The 17,151-nt window shown below is 37.7% G+C and overlaps 1 protein-coding gene across 1 annotated transcript in view; it reads left to right on the top strand.

Annotated features, from left to right (window-relative positions):
• The window catches only part of LOC111158325 (four and a half LIM domains 5), a 45,560-nt gene extending 29,210 nt beyond the window's left edge, over positions 1-16,350 (top strand). Inside the window, exons 3-6 of the mRNA XM_022520301.1 lie at positions 119-293; positions 1,243-1,412; positions 6,446-6,632; positions 12,973-16,350. Of these exons, the coding sequence (XP_022376009.1) occupies positions 119-293; positions 1,243-1,412; positions 6,446-6,632; positions 12,973-13,136 (696 nt within the window). The 3' untranslated portion in view covers positions 13,137-16,350. The remainder of the gene's footprint in view (positions 1-118; positions 294-1,242; positions 1,413-6,445; positions 6,633-12,972) is intronic.
• The last annotated feature ends 801 nt before the right edge of the window (positions 16,351-17,151 follow it).

The following is a 17,151-nucleotide window of genomic DNA, read 5'->3' as shown; positions in this document are numbered from 1 at the left end:
CTCAAGCCACCAGCACAAACTACTGACACCAGAGTCCCAGGAGGGTTCATTTTTGTCTTATCAAATGACCTGTTTTGTCACTAGCACATTTAATTAACTCATATTTACTGCCTCGAAGGATCTTTGTTACAAAGGCCGACACTGGCATGAAGCATGCTTCAACTGTGCCAAATGCAATCACTCTTTGGTGGAAAAGCCTTTTGCTGCCAAGGATGAGCGCCTGCTGTGCTCAGAGTGCTATTCTAACGAGTGCTCCTGCAAGTGCTTCCACTGCAAGAAGACCATCATGCCTGGTAAGATCCCAAGGGGGTTTCAGTCTCCCTTGAATTACACCCAAGCACAGGAAGAGCAGAGTAGCTAAGAAAGCCCTCCTTTGGAGAAAGACATCTATCTTGCTATCTCTTAATTTCATTTTGTACATTTTTAGAAATTAAAGGATTATTCTTTCTGGGTAATTATTCTGTGTGGGTAAATTACAGTGTTCGATGTATTTTCATGAAGTTAATTCACAGAGACATTTTCAACCACAATCTGGGCCGTAGAATAAAGATAAAATCTAAACCAATAACACTAAGGCTGCATTGAACACCCTGTCTTCGGCATAAACAATGGCATCGGGAAGCATAATTCATCATAGGAGAATGGGGCCAACCATCATTTTGTAGCAGGACAAAAAAATAGTTTGAGGGTCCTTCATCTTTATTCCTTCTAGGCAAGTCAAGGATTCATGTACATCATTATACTTCCAGGCAAACACCTTCTCTGTTTTGATTCTCTTCTAAATCCCCAGGGACAGCAGCATAAAACATGAATCTTTCTCATTTTCTTATTATGAATTCAAAGAGTTTCTAGAAGACCATAACTGTACAACATCAATCTCAAGAGTTTGTGCCTCAGGCATCCCTAATATCCCCGGATTGATAATTATGGCCCAGTCTGTCTAAACCCCATGCAGCCTTTCAGAATCTCCATCAGTTGTACTTTCAAATCTCAAAATTGTAGCTTACACAGCACAAGAGAGTCAGTAAAAGAGCAACTCATCCTCATCATGGCTGAACTCTACCTTCTTTTTCTCAGGTAAGTGTTTTAGAAGCCAACAAAACACTGTTTTTCTGTGAGGACAATTAGGCTTATCATCTTAATGTTACAATATACAGTTTGAGTAATTTGACATACCTTTACTTAAAATAAATAAAATGATGTTTCATTTATACTAACAGGTTCTTATTTGGGGTGGCACAGGTTCCCGCAAAATGGAATTTAAGGGAAACTACTGGCATGAAACCTGCTTTGTGTGTGAGCATTGCCGACAGCCAATAGGAACTAAACCCTTGATTTCCAAAGAGAGTGGCAATTATTGTGTGCCATGTTTTGAGAAGGAGTTTGCTCATTACTGCAGCTTTTGTAAGAAGGTAATTATCTAAAGAGGATGAAGCTTGTGGAACCTTCCAGACCATTGCTTTTTAAACTCACTAGATATTTGGAATGCACCGATACCATCATGTTCTTTTTTTTTAAAGATTTTATTTATTTATTTGACAGAGAGAGATATCAAAGTAGGCCAAGAGGCAGGCAAAGAGAGAGAGAAGAGGAAGCAGGCTCCCTACCAAGCAGAGAGCCCGATGCGGGGCTCGATCCCAGGGCCCTGGGATCATGACCCGAGCCGAAGGCAGAGGCTTTAACCCACTGAGCCACCCAGGCACCCCATGTTCTGTCTTTACACGTTCACATTAGTTTTGAATTCCATTATGGCCAGACGCACACTGCCCATCATGATGAAGACAGCCACCTACTTTCATCGTCATAAAATTCTACCCAGAATGTGAATGTAAGGTTCCAAAAGCTCATGATAGTCCAGTTCCATTCACTGCTACCTCAAAAGATTCATGTATTCTGGCAAAGGACATACATCTCTCATAGAATACAAGACATTTTTTAGAAAGTAGTTTTGGATCCATTTCATTTCAGAGAAATACGATTTTTCTCACAGAGTCACTAAAAGAACCAGTTTAAATGGGATGTTTAACTTCTCACATTATGTCCCAGCAACACAAATGTCTTCTTGGCTTGAAGCTTCAAAATTTCTAAAGAGTAGATAAGTAGACTCAAGAGAGTGACAAGATCATTAGGGAAATTCATTAGACAGAAAGACAGAAAGAGGACAAGGGCAGCAAGTGGTCTGCTTCTAGTTCCAGACTGTTCTGACTTGGACACCCATTCAAACCATATCTTCCAATAAGAAAAGAGTCATGCTTTCAAGTAAACTTCGTCCAACCTCTTTTAGCCTTTAAGCATTAATGTGAAAAGTCACTCATCTCTATCACCTTGATAAAATCTGTCTGTATTTCGTAAAATATATATTGATGTACTTGAAGAAATCCTTGACCCATAAGGCATCATCAAGTTTAAAATAACACGATGAATTGTGATGGGAAAGCAGTGGTGTCTAAACATTTTTGATCTATGGGCTGCTTTGGCAGATCTCAAGACCATTTGTATAATTGCATCTAGACAGCTAGAAGCCTCACTACCACTTTCTATGGGAGCGCCCGTGCACGGTAAGTTTCTACATGTATTTAAAACACAAGGACTGCATTTGCAGAGAAAACAATAAACTCCTACATCATAACCATTAGAATACACTATAATTATGGCTGAAATTACAATTGAGAGTAACATGATAGAAAACCATCTTATACCCAGAAATTTCCATTACTCCCTCAGAAACACTGACTTAGACAATGACTTTATAGGCAACCCTCAGATCCTATGACTCTGAAATATATGTAGCTCAGACGATTTATCAGAGCTGATGACCTGCATTTTATTTATTTTATTTTATTATATTATTTTTTGAGAGAGAGAGAGCACACACAAGGGAGGTAGGTAGATGCAGAGGGAAAAGGAGAGAGAATCTTAAGCAGGCTCCATGCTGGATATGGAGTGCCTCATGGGGTTCCATCCCACAACGCTGAGATCATGATCTGAGCTGAAATCAAGAGTTGGATGCTCAACCAACTGAGTCACCCAGGCACCCTGAAGACATGCATTTATTTATTTATTTATTTATTTATTTATTTATTCATTCATTTATTTATTTATATTTTTTAAAGATTTTATTTATTTGACAAAAAGAGACGCAGTGAGAGAGGGAACACAAGCAGGGGGAGTGGAAGAGGGAGAAGCAGGCTTCCTGCTGAGCAAGGAGCCCGATGTAGGGCTCAATCCCAGGACCCTGGGATCATAACCTGAGCCAAAGGCAGCTGCTTAACAGCTGAGCCACCCAGGAGCCCCTGAAGACATCCATTTTAGAAACAGGTGCTGGAGGGTGCCTGGGTGGCTCAGTGGATTAAGCCTCTGCCTTCAGACAGGTCATAATCTCAGCCCGCATTGGGCTCTCTGCTCGACAGGGAGCCTGCTTCTCCCTCTCTCTCTGCCTGCCTCTCTGTCTAGTTGTGATCTCTCTGTCAAATAAATAAATAAAATCTTTAGAAACAGATGCTGGGAGCAAATAGATTTATCTCACTGTTTTGTAGGACAACTACGTGGACCATGTTCACATTATGTTTCTTAAAGACTTCAGTTAAAATATGAATAAGACTTGTGGAAATTATCTTAAAATCATTTATTGGGCATACAATATAAAGTTTCTTTCAATGCTATAAAAATTCAAGAGGGGGAATTTCTCTAGTACATCCACGCTAAGCACTGTTTGAGGCCAAAGCACTGGCATTTCCCAAGTTATAGGAGCCTGTCCTATATTTAGAATATGATCTGAAGTCACCAAAACTTTGTGAAATATTTATACTGGGTAGTAGATAGACCACGACATGCCAGATTATTTTCTATTTAATTTTTAAAACCACAAGTCTTTTAAGGAAAGCTGGATATAAATGTTTCTGATCAAGAAAAACAATGTTTCAACTCAAACCAAAGACCAGATAAAACAAACAAAAATGGGCAAAAAATACTGGACAACCAGCCCCTTAGAACTGATTTCATAGATTTTATTTTGTGAAACTAAAACTTATTTTCTGGAGTGCCTGGGTAGCTCAGTTGGTTAAGGGTCTGACTCTTGATTTTGGTTCAGGTCATGATCTCAGGGTCCTGGGATCAAGCCCCACATCGGGCTCCTTGCTGGGCATCGAGACCGTTTGGAATTCTCTCTTCCTCCCTCTGCCCCCACCACCCCTACTCTGTCTCTCCCTCCCTCTCTCTAAAAAAAAAAAAATAAAATAAAATAAAATAGAAATAGATTAATAAATAGATAAAACTTATTTTCTACCAAAAACAAGTAACCTCAAACCACAGGTGCTTTGAATCCAAACTCCTCGAGGTTCAAATAGAGTATTCTCTGATTCATCAGCTCTGGCTACTAAGCACAAAACCAGTACTGCCTCCACTTTGCCAGAGAAGAAACTTGTTCCAAATCCCGGGACCAACCAATGGCAAACATCATGCCTGGATATTCAGCTTCATCTTAGCGGGCTTGCCTCTTCAAAAGGAACATCATCACAAGCAAACTATTTTAATGTTCCAGAGTTTCTTCTCTCTAATTAAACAGTATTTGGTGTATATATCAAGTTTTCTTTTGCTGTGAATATATTTTTCAAGCTTGGAATCTTTAAAGCATTGCCTGCTAATAATTTGACCCAACAAATCAAAGGCATCTTGAATTCTGCTGTGCCTGCAATGAGGCATTTGAAATCAGTAGGGGGTATTTTAAATTGCTTTAGTTCACACACACCATTATGTTTCCCATTACTTATTTAGACTAGTATACATTTTTTTCAAGTAGGAAAAGTAACTTTTCTATCAAATATCTTTAATTTTTAAGATATTTGTTGTAGATTCAAAAATATCTTTAGAATCATCTTTTCAAAAGCCTGTATCATAGACAACATTTTTTTTAAATTTTTCATCAATAAGATGGCTTAGAAGAGTCTCCACATTTTCTATATCCAGTTAATTTGAATACAGAGATTGCAGGACTTGCCTCAGGGAGCAGATGAACACATTCTAGATTCCAGAGCTACTCTAAGAGCTCAACAGCCATGGGTTCTAAAGACACTATGGCTTAAAAATTGCTACCCAAGAACAGTTGTCCAATATTTACCCATCTGATTCTAAATAAAGATGTCTCCACCTTTTAAAAATTACAACCCATGGATTAAACTGCTTTGGTATATGGGGCCAGTATACCAAATATATATATATATTTGGTATACTGGGTGGATCAGTGGGTTAAGCCTCTGCCTTTGGCTCAGGTCATGGTCCCAGTGTTCTGGAATTGAGCCTCCCATCAGGCTCTCCACTCGGCAGGGAGCCTGCTTCCCCCTCCCCCACTGCGCCTGCCTCTCTGTCTACTTATGATCTCTGTCTGTCAAATAAGTAAATAAAATCATTAAAAATAAATAAATAAATAAATAAACTGGTTTGGTGTATATATATGTGTGTATATATATATGCATATATATATATATACATATAAATTCCTCCGTTATATATATTACGGAGGAATAATAAGTATGTCTGACAAAACCCTCGCACATCACACATTAAGGTTCAACATACAAGCTGTGCTCATTACATAGAGTTCTAAAGCTGAAAACCCACACAGTTGGCACAGCACTCCATCTGTGCTAGATACAATACCAGAATTGTTGTCCAAATGTTTTTTCCCTTGGCGTTTGTTCACTCATTTGACAAGGACTTATCAACTGTTCAAGAACGAAAAGTAACCTTGGTCAGTATTGTTTTACTGGCTAAGCACACTGGCTCAGGAGTCAGACTGTGTAGGTTTGCATGCTAGTTCTGTGAGACCTGGCAAGTGACCTGACCACTCTAACACTCAGTAGTTTCTCATCTCTTAAAGGCGGAAAGATAATAGTCTCGCTGTGTTGTTGTGTTAAGAACAAAAGAAGAGGTCATCCTTTAGCACAGGGCTGAGGACTCAAAGCTCACTTCAGAAATATTAGTCATGATTAGTGGATGATGGTGCTTAACAATGCCATTCAGGGTTGTTACTGATGGATTAAAGCTTTCAGGGAAAAGTCACTTTTTTCAGCATCCTTAAAAGTCAGACATGGAAATAAGAACCTGGTGCAGAAAATATCTTAGTTCTGATGGCAGATCTTTGAAGCCCAACAAAAAAAGAGAACAATGAGAAAAGGAATCAAGGCTCTACTTCTTTTTCACTTTCCTGAGTCCATGATGGCCCTGCTTCTTTTCTATTCCACTGTAGGAGAAAAATTAGGATATTTCTAGCCGGTTCTATTTAATCCCTATAGCCTTTTGCTTCTCATATTGATTCAAAAAAAATCACAGGGAAAGGACATCCTGACACAAGGTGATAGAGCAGCCCAAAGTACCACTGTGGACACAGAAGAGATCATACAAATCATACTAGCTCCCATGGTCACTGCTTTTTGTGATCCTTTGGCAGGTGATAACATCAGGTGGGATAACGTTTCATGACCAGCCATGGCATAAAGAGTGTTTTCTGTGCAGTGGCTGTAGGAAAGAGCTCTGTGAAGAAGAGTTTACGTCCAGAGATGATTATCCATTCTGTCTGGACTGCTACAATCATCTTTATGCCAAAAAGTGTGCAGCCTGCACCAAGTCCATTACTGGTAAGTTCTTCAGTTTAATATGGTCCTACGATGGCTATATGGATGCTATATAGTTAATTTGGGAAAGGTGAGTAGAAAAATGATAATCTTCTTTTTTCATTTTATTTTATTTTATATCTTTTCAGTGTTCCAAAATTCATTGTTTATGCACCACACCCAGTGTTCTATGCGATACATGCCCTCCATAATACCCACCACCAGGTTCGCCCAACCCCCCAAACCCCTCCCCTCCAAAACCCTCAGTTTGTTTCTCAGAGTCTACAGTCTTCCGTGGTTTGTCTCCCCCTCCAATTTCCCCCAACTCACTTGTCCTCTCCATCTTCTCATGTCCTCCATGTTATTCCTTATGCTCCACAAGTAAGTGAAACCATATGATATTTAACTCTCTCTGCTTGACTTATTTCACTCAGCATAATCTCTTCCAGTCCCGTCCATGTTGATACAAAAGTTGGGTCTTCATCCTTTCTGATGGAGGCATAATACTCCATAGTATATATGGACCATATCTTCTTTATCCATTTTTCCATTGAAGGGCATCTTGTTTCTTTCCACAATTTGGCAACTGTGGCCATTGCTACTATGAACATTGGGGCTCAGGTGGCCCTTCTTTTCACTACATCTGTATCTTTGGGGTAAATACCCAGTAGTGCAATTGCAGGGTCATAGAGTAGCTCTACTTTTAATTTTTTGAGGAATTTCCACACTGCTTTCCAAAGTGGCTGCACCAACTTGCATTCCCACCAACAGTGTAAGAGAGTTCCCCTTTCTCCACATCCTCCCCAACACTTGTTGTTTACTGTCTTGTTAATTTCAGCCATTCTAACTGGTGTAAGGTCATATCTCAATATGGTTTTGATTTGAATCTCCCTGATAGCTAATGATGATGAACATTTTTCCATGTGTCTGTTAGCCATTTGTATGTCGTCTTTGGAGAAGTGTCTGTTCAGATCTTCTGCCCCTGATTATCTGTTTTGTGTGTGTTGAGTTTGAGAGTTCTTTATAGATCTTGGATATCAGCCATTTGTCTGTAGTGTTATTTGCAAATATCTTCTCCCATTCCGTGGGTTGCCTCTTTGTTTTGTTGACTGTTTCCTTTGCTGTGCAGAAACTTTTGATCTTGATGAAGTTCCAAAAGTTCATTTTTGCTTTTGTTTTCTTTGCCTTTGGAGACATATCTTGAAAGAAGTTGCTGTGGCTGATGTCAAAGAGGTTACTGCCCATGTTCTCCTCTAGGATTTTGATAGATTCCTGCCTCATGTTGAGGTCTTTTATCCATTTCGAGTTTATCTTTGTGTATGGTGTAAGAGAATGATTGAGTTTCATTCTTCTACACATAGCTGTCCAATTTTCCCAACACCATTTATTGAAGAGACTGTCTTTTTTCCACTATATATTTTTTCCCGTTTTGTCAAAGATTATTTGACCATAGAGTTGAGGGTCCATATCTGGGCTCTCTACTCTGTTCCACTCGCCTATGTGTCTGTTTTTGTGCCAGTACCATGCTGTCTTGGTGATCACAGCTTTGTAGTAAAGCTTGAAATCAGGCAACGTGATGCTCCCGGTTTTGTTTCTCTTTTTCAACATTTCCTTAGCAATTCGGGGTCTCTTCTGGTTCCATACAAATTTTAGGACTGTTTGTTCTAGCACTTTGAAAAATGCTGGTGGAATTTTTATCGGGATGGGATTGAAAGTATAGATTGTTCTAGACAGTCTAGACATTTTAACATTGTTTATTCTTCTGTTCCATGAGCATGGAATGGTCTTCCATCTCTTTGTATCTTCTAAGATACACATGCAGGGGTACCCACACATAAATAGAAATATTACACAGACCCCCTCAAAGCAAGTGGAGAGCATAATTAGGGCACCCATGTTCTGTAGAGGGTAATTAATACTAAACCTAATGGTAATGACTAAAGTAAAGTAATCATTCAGGAACAGGATGAGCTGAGAGGTCAGAGAAGAATTTCACCAGGAGCCTGACATTTAACGATTTGAGTGGGAGAAAGGGATACTTACTTATAAAGAAAAATCCTGCTTAATTCCAAATAAGGGCAAAGATCCCTGAAATAGAAAAGGTTTTAATTAAATGCAAAGTATTATACAAAAATCTAAAGCTGTAATAATTAGGGTGGCATAGGTCAGGAATTAATTAAACTTCAAGATGCTTCTAACAAGTGTATCATTCTCTTTTCTTTCTATCCACTTGTAATATATTTTAATTATGAATAGATGAAATAAAACAGGATAGCATTGTGCTGAATGAACAAAATACATGTGATATGATTTAAAAATATCACCAATGATAAACTGATTCATGTTTAAAAGATTTTCAAGGTAAAATGATGTATTTTATTTTCCTTGGAGAAACCTCCAAAATGCTAATCCTATAGTAAAAAAAAAAAAAAAAAAAAAAAAAAAAAAAAAAAAAAAAAAAAAGAAGAAGAAGAAGAAGAAGAAGAAGAATTTGGCATGACCTGAGAACCACAGCAGCTACACTTTTAGGCAGAACTGTACTTCTATTCCCCATTCCTGGGATTCTTAGATCATACTCCATTTCTTTTAGTTCAGTTTATGTAACATAGAATTAAAGATTATTTTATGCTTTTCCTCCTCCTCCATCTTCAAATATATCACAAAATAAAAGTTGAATCTTCTTATATCTCCAAAGAAAGAAGAGTTTCACTACAAACCCAGCTTGGCAGGTTTTCACTGACTTGCAAGAGGGAGAGAGAGAGTTACCCTGACAAACAAAGTCCCATTTTTCTGCACAGGGCACTGTTTTTCAGCATCCCACCCTGTCCAGGGCTACAGCTGGCTGGCAGGTTTGTTTTGTTTGGCCTGCACATGTTTGGAAACAAGTGCAAAACCTATCTCTGTAGCCAAAAGTACATGAAGAGCCTGCCTGGGGTGAGCAGACTGCCCTCGCATACCCCATCTGGGTCTCTGTCACAGGCTCAGTGGCTACCCCAGTACTCTGTTCCCCACAACTCTTCTCCATCCCTCTGCTCTGTTACATTCCCAGCCCTTGCGCTGGATTCCGTTGGCAATCCCAGACTATTGGGCTCCAAACTTGTGCTCTTCACCACTCCACTCCCCTGCCTCTATACATCTCACATGTCCTACAGTCAGGGGAATAAGCCACTGTCACTCTACCAGTTTTGGTTAGAAAATGGGACTTCCAGAAATGCATCAGTACTGGGAGCTCATAAATCTCCTTGGGAGAATCTGCAATTACAGCCCAATGCATGCAGTTGATTTATTCTAGGACACTTTTCTTAACTAGCCAGAAAAAGGAGGGGGGGGGACTTCCATGAGGAAATGAGAAAATTAAACAAATCAAATGAGTTTAAAAACTTCCTGGATACTCAAATGGCTAATACTGACCTGCAAAGAGCCTGTGTGAGCCCTGAACTTGAGGAGTTTCAATTCTGATCCATCACAGATTTATGTAGCTAAGGGACTTTTTTCTGTTGGGTTGTTTCCTGTTAATCACTGAGCCCAGGTCTTTGAGGTTCAGAGAGAAAAAACACATTGTCCTGCATGTAATATAAGGATGCCTTAAGAATCACAGATTTGACCCAAAAGTAATCCAAATATGGGACTATGTAGTTAATTCAGAATAATCAGCTTTTTTATAATTATCATAATCTTCTTTTGGCTCTGATGAGAGACACCTGAGACTATAATGTCTGCAAAAACTTCTAACTCACTTCACTATTTTTTTATCTGAATATATATATATATATATATATATATATATATATATATGCTTTGTAGTAGTGTTTCTTTAAAATTGAGCTCTTTGAATTAATGTTCCACAGGGAATTCTTATGCTGCCATATATTTATCTTTTGAAAGTTGCACATTCATGCCAATAATATGTCAATCTAAGAAACTATGTTAGGGTGTTTTCAAAATACTTTTTTATATTAACTAAATCTATCTATGAGTCTCAGGTGTGATTTTTTTTTAAAATCTCGTCGAATAAATTTGATTCATTTGAACAAATTCAAGGTGGAACTGTAATTATTTTCTCCTCTAAGATAGGATCAACCTTTCAAATTTTCTGGGATAAGTGAAGCAGCTTGATGTAGTGGGAGTAAAAGAACTTGGCCTTGCCTATGCCCCCTGACTACTGTGTGACCATGGGTAAAGAACTCACCAGCATGGAGCTCCTCATTTCCTTACTTGCAAATGCGGAGTTGAATAGGATCACATCTTCACTTTCTGCCATTTCTATTTATTTTGAGTAAAAGGAGTTTCAGATGTTATTTCTTCAGAAAAGAATGCTAGTGTTCCTGGTTATGGTCTTTACAAAAGATAAATTCAGACTGAATTTGGGGAAGTTAAGAGCACAGGTTCTGAAGCCAGATGGCCTAGGATTGAATCCCAGATCTGCTACATACCAAACGGCTGATTTGGGCAAGTGGTTGAACCTCTCTGTTCATAAATTTTTGTCTGCAAAGCAGAGTTGATGATAAGATCTACTCATGAAGGTAAGATGAGAGCTATGTGATGCAGATATGTAAAGGGCTTAGGATAGTGATGGACTCATTTTCAAGTGCTGAACAAATGCTAGCTATTATTCTATTGAATTTTCAGTAATAAATGAAGTCAAATAAAACAAGGGCCAGCGATGGGTTTCCTGGGGGACTTTCCTACTACAATGACCCTCACGACCTAATGGAGGAAATTTATTCAAAACTGAAACAATTTATAAGCATCTGACATGTTGAGTCTGCCTCTCTTAAATTCCAGCTACCAGATGCTTCTATTTCTCTCTTCTTCGTAAAATTCTGGGGGAATTGTTTTTATATTTACCATTTATATGGGCTCACTAATAAAATCAAGAAAAACTCATGAGCATCAAAATGCAAGATATGTAATAATCAGTTTTATGAACAGCGATGATTCATGCATATATAGAACATGATTCTTGCAGTCAGCTTATTAATGTTTTGAATAACACTCAGGGAATTAATTGGCTCATTATTGATTTACTCTTATTAGCAAGTAATAATGATAGCATCATAAATAAGCAAGCTATAAATTTAATCAAAGAAGGTAAAGAAATTTGATGTGCATTTACTTATAAACTAATAAATTTCATGTAAAGACATCAAATAACATTTCTAGTATGGAAATAAGTGTTCATTACCATATTTAAGTAGTATTATTATATTATATATCCATATTTATATATGTATTTTATAAATTTATATATTATGTATTATATATAAATTTATAAATTACCATATATTTATATTATATTTTATATATATATATCCATATTTAAGGAGAGTTTATTTGAAATAGAATGCTTATTCCCCAAATGGAATATTTGGAAATTACATGTGACTCAACCCACGAACTATGTTAGCCACACTCTGTGAGTAATGAGCAAATCACGGGAGGTTTGTAATGATCACTTGGAAAAAATCTTGGCAAATAAATAAAGACCCAAGGCATCCCAAACCATTCCCAACCACTACACCTTTTCTCACTTTCTACTCCTCAAAGGCAGTCCCTTAAACTGTAGTCTGGATCCATATTAGGGATATGGAAAGAGATTGTCACTGAAGACTCAAATTCTATTCCCTTTCTTGGAAATGTTACGGTTCAGGCGAAGCCCAGGTAGAAGTTGTAGAGGCTGACAAGGCGTCTCTTAGAGACAAATTACTGGAGAGCATGGCTTCAGTGGCCCGAGTGATCAGACTCACAGATCTTTATTGCAAGCTTGGGCTGATGTTGTCTCTGGGCAAGGCAATCAGGTCATCATGTTAGGCTAGTTACATGATGGTCTGGATGAAATCTTCTACTGGGGACTTTTGGAAATCATGTCCCAAGCCACAGTATGACCATGGAAATTTATCTTGAGTAAAACTAAACATAGAAATAGAGGAAAGAAAACTCAAAGTCATTAAAACATCAGATACCAGGCTAGGAAGTATACATTTATTTTATTGTACCTTAATTTTGCTTTAAGAAAACAAGGCCATGAAGAGAGAAAAAAAGATAGTCACACCCAGGTATCTCTTACTTTGAAATCTGTCCCCCCTCTCTTAGGTGATCTTTATGTGTTTCCCAAAATACCTGCTTTGTACATTCAGATTCTATCTACTTTTGTAGATTATGGAAAAAATTGGGACTCAGGCTGGACCTCATCAGGAAATTGCCTAGGGTGACATTCCCAGATGGACACAGGGGCATGGAAGGTCGCATACTTGCCTCTATGCGGTCTTGCTCATTGCTGTTCTCTACAGTTCCTAGGAGACTACCGGACGGAATCCTTAATCTATTCATTGGAAGAATATTTTTTCCCCCAATTCCTTTACAGGTCTCAGAGGTGCCAAGTTTATCTGCTTTCAAGACCGCCAGTGGCACAGTGAATGCTTTAACTGTGGAAAGTGCTCGGTCTCCTTGGTGGGGGAAGGCTTCCTGACCCAGAACAAGGAAATCTTCTGCCGCAAATGTGGCTCTGGATTGGACACTGACATCTAGAGGGAGACAGCAGTTCCTCACCTGAAATCCACCTTGCTTTTGTTCTCACTAAATCCAGACCTTGCTTGAAGTAGTATTTCTGACTTATGTTTCAGCACATTTTAATGCAGAGTTTATAGCAGGAGGATTTTTGCACACACACACACACTGACTGAACTGTATCATAAGAGCTCAGAAAAAGCAGTCGAACAGGAATGAACATATCCTAACTCACAAAAGCATCTCTCCTTGCAAAATACTGCACTCTGCTGTTAAAAACATAGGAAAATATCTCCTTATTGCAATCAAACATATGACCTATACCTAGAAGTATGGATGTTATTACCAAAGACTAATGTTTTCAAAACTGCAGAGTAAAAAAGGAAATTAAGAGATTAAATTGACAGGCACATGTGAAGCTAATGTTTGCATTCCTAGCTAGCTAGTTATATATAAAGTGATAGACTGGCTATTGTTGGTAGAAGAACAAAACTGATCAGAAAAACTGATCAGTAATCATCCTATTTGAGAATTCTGCCCCTTTATCATTCTTTTATTCAAACATACTGACTTTGGAGCTGCAAAACAAAACTGCAATTTGCCCTCCTCTATGCTGCTTCCAGAGCTAGTTGGTTCCACGTTTAACAAATGGAAATGAGAATTTGGACACTGTGGCTCTCATATTCTGCATGGTTATGAAGGGGTCCTCTCTACCTGGGGATAGTTAAAGCCTAGGTTTCAACACATGTTGCACCAAATGCATTTTCAAAGCCCACATGATTTTTCTAAATACTTAACAGATTCCATGAAAGAGAAGTCTATTCTCTCAAATGAGCTAACTGGGGGTAATCATTGTCCCCAAAGGCAAACCTTTAAAGTAAATAGATCATTAAGTCATCACTTGTGGAAATGAGTTTTAGGAAAGGGATTGAGTGATGGAACATGACTTTCATCCAGATATCTACAGGCATAATAGAATGCATAATTACCTCTGAGCTTCATGCATTTTGCCTTCTAAAATTACACAGATGATTAATGAGAAGACATGAAAGTGGGCTTTGACAGAATTTAGTAATAATAAGAAGTGAGAAAAAATAATTCACTGCTGATAATTCTGGACCTGCAAAGCAATACCATAGACCGATATGGGCTGTAGATGAGCCCTCCCCACTGTTGCGCCACACCTGTGCCACCCACCTCACCCCATGCCAACCATGTCCCAAGAGTTCCAATCTCCTGCATCCCACAGGTGCACTCCCAACCCTGAGCAGCCATTCTACAAATAAGTGTTTATCGGTCACAAGAGAAGAAACAGCCTCCATGAAAAGTCTATCACCATATGCGTGTCTTTCTGCCAGACATCAACTAATGATCACCCTACCTAGCTGCAATATTTTCCACATTATGAGGGACAAATGGAAAGCAAACTCTTTTCTCCATGGTCAATTACTGTCTTTGTTATAGTGTCACTCAGCTGGAGTAGAGGGAGGTCAGAAGAAAGCCACGCAGACGTAACATTTTTATAAGTGTCTACTTTCAGATTACTGCCTAGCACTAAAGGTTCTGATTGAAACCTAATTATATGATGTAGCTGATTACAGTGATTAAAATAGTATCACAGGAGATGCAATTAAAATTGTTATGGAAACACAATTTTTGAAATAGTTCAAAATGCAAAGACGTTTGGAGATGCTAACAATTTAGAGTTGCTAATAAAAGGTCAGGCTACAAAGGCTGTTTGAAAGATATAACTGTCTTTTTTTTGTCTATGTGTAGTAACAACACCAAGATAACTTTTCACATTCACAGTGTAAGATGTAGGTAAAACCGTCAATATTTTTCCTGCATTGTTTAAATTTTCCTGCATTGTTTGCACGTATAGAACTAAACACTCCAATTGTTCTATGATCCAGAACATAATAGTGCATTATATATTTAGAAAACCAAGCCCTTTTAAAAGGTCTGGATAAATATATGATATGTAACATTGTCTCAGTTAACCAGCTATAGAAAAACATGCAAAATGTGATGTTTTCTAAGTTAAACAGTGAGTAATGTTTAAGCATTTCGCTTTGTGTATGGGCAAATATGCACATGGTCAGGTTTGCATTCTATCTGTACAATTAAAATTCACAGAATCATTTCTGAGATAGAGATTCTTTTCTCATTTCTGAGATATTCTTTTCTCCTTTGATACATATACTTAAGTATATATATTTTCACATATAAATAATTCCATATTTAGAATTTAGCTTCATTATCAGATATGTATTGTACCATGCACAGAGTTGGAGTTCAAACCGCTGTGGTTCTGGGGTGGTGGGAGATCAGGGTATGGAAATGTGAGATTACCAGATACAGAGATCTTCCCTAGAGCTGAAAAACAGTGCCACTGTGGACGTAATATACATATGCAAAACTATGAAGAAAGAAGACCTCATTAGACTGCCATACACACAAAGATATAAGTAAAACTCCTATATTGTATACTATAATTGATTTCGGGTCAGTAAAGAGAAAAGCTCTCTAACTGACCTATCCAGAGATGGAATAGACTGCCTCAGCAAGCAGTGGGCACCCAGTGATTCAAGGAGTGACATCTGCACGGGCAGGAAAGCAGTTAGAAGCCAATCCTGGGTGCTAATAACAACCAGATGGCTTGGAAGTACCAGAGAGACTGTGCCAAAGAGCAAGAAGAAATGAGAGAGCTAAAAAGAGAAAAGGTCAGATGAAGACAGAATATTAATTCTGAGGATAAAAGCTTTATATGTGATATAACAGAGACTAGAAAGTGACTAACTGCTCTTAAAGAGAGGAGAAAAGCATTATGCTTGTGTTTGAGGAACATTATGCTAATGATTCTGTATGGCCTAGAACTGAAGGGGGCAGGATTTCAAAGGCTAAGTCTCTTAATGCAGTAACACATTTGGTGAGTGGCTACAGAAAAGAAAGAAGGAGCAATGGGTAATGCAAACCAAGAGCTATCGATGAGAATACAAGTCAATGAATCAAAATATTTTATGTTAGCATGTTAGGATTAAATATGACAAAGAAAAACAAAAGAATTTCTGTTTCCATAATAATAGGTAGGGTACACAAGGTTTCAATTTTTCACTTAACAAGGTCATAAACATGTTATATTAGAACAGTCCAGGTTCATTGGTTAAGTGAAGTATGACAGAGTACCATCATGGATTCAAAATGTACACAGTCACTATAACTTTAAAAGGAACATTAAGAAGAAAAAGAACATTGGGGAGGGTATGTGCTATGGTGAGTGCTGTGAAGTGTGTAAACCTGGCGATTCACAGACCTGTACCCCTGGGGATAAAAATATATTATATGTTTATAATAAATAAAATAAAAAAATTTTTTAAAAAAAAGAAAAAAAAGAACATTAAGTTATACATTGGAATGAAAGATTGGCCAACCATTGTGAAAATGCATAACGCTGTCACAAATGGTGTTGGTTAAAAATTGTTGCAAAATATAGAACCACAAATAAAAAATAAAACCTAATAACATACCTCTGATATTAGTGACACCAGTTTTGAATTTAAGAAAAAGGTATTTTTTAATCTACTTGGTATGCTGATAATCATATTTTAAATAAGAAAATGATTGTTAGAGTATGTTTCAGATATATTTAAGTGAGCACATAAATTATTCTCAAATAATTTAGATAGTTACTATTGTAATAATATCGTTTTTACCTATTTTACAAATTGTCATTTTCAGAAGTTTCTTATGCTGAATAAATTTGCATAGTACTCATTCCTCAATTGTTTTTAGAGATTTATTTTTTACATTAACTGTGTCAATATGGAATAGCTTTGTCATGTTTCTACTTCTAGTACATAAGGTAGCATGATGACTTTTACCTTCTTGTCCCATCCATTTTTACAACACCCAAATTAACTACATGTTCAGATACCATTTCAGAGTATTAATATAAAAACAGCATAACTGAATTCTATCTGACCCAAATAACACATCTGTGATCTTTCCTACAGTGATCAAATTTTTTATACATTCT

Source organism: Enhydra lutris, unplaced genomic scaffold, assembly GCF_002288905.1.
Source record: "Enhydra lutris kenyoni isolate GAN:26980312 unplaced genomic scaffold, ASM228890v2 scaffoldscaffold58, whole genome shotgun sequence".
NCBI lineage: Eukaryota > Metazoa > Chordata > Mammalia > Carnivora > Mustelidae > Enhydra > Enhydra lutris.
This window is presented reverse-complemented; position numbering and strand designations above follow the sequence as displayed.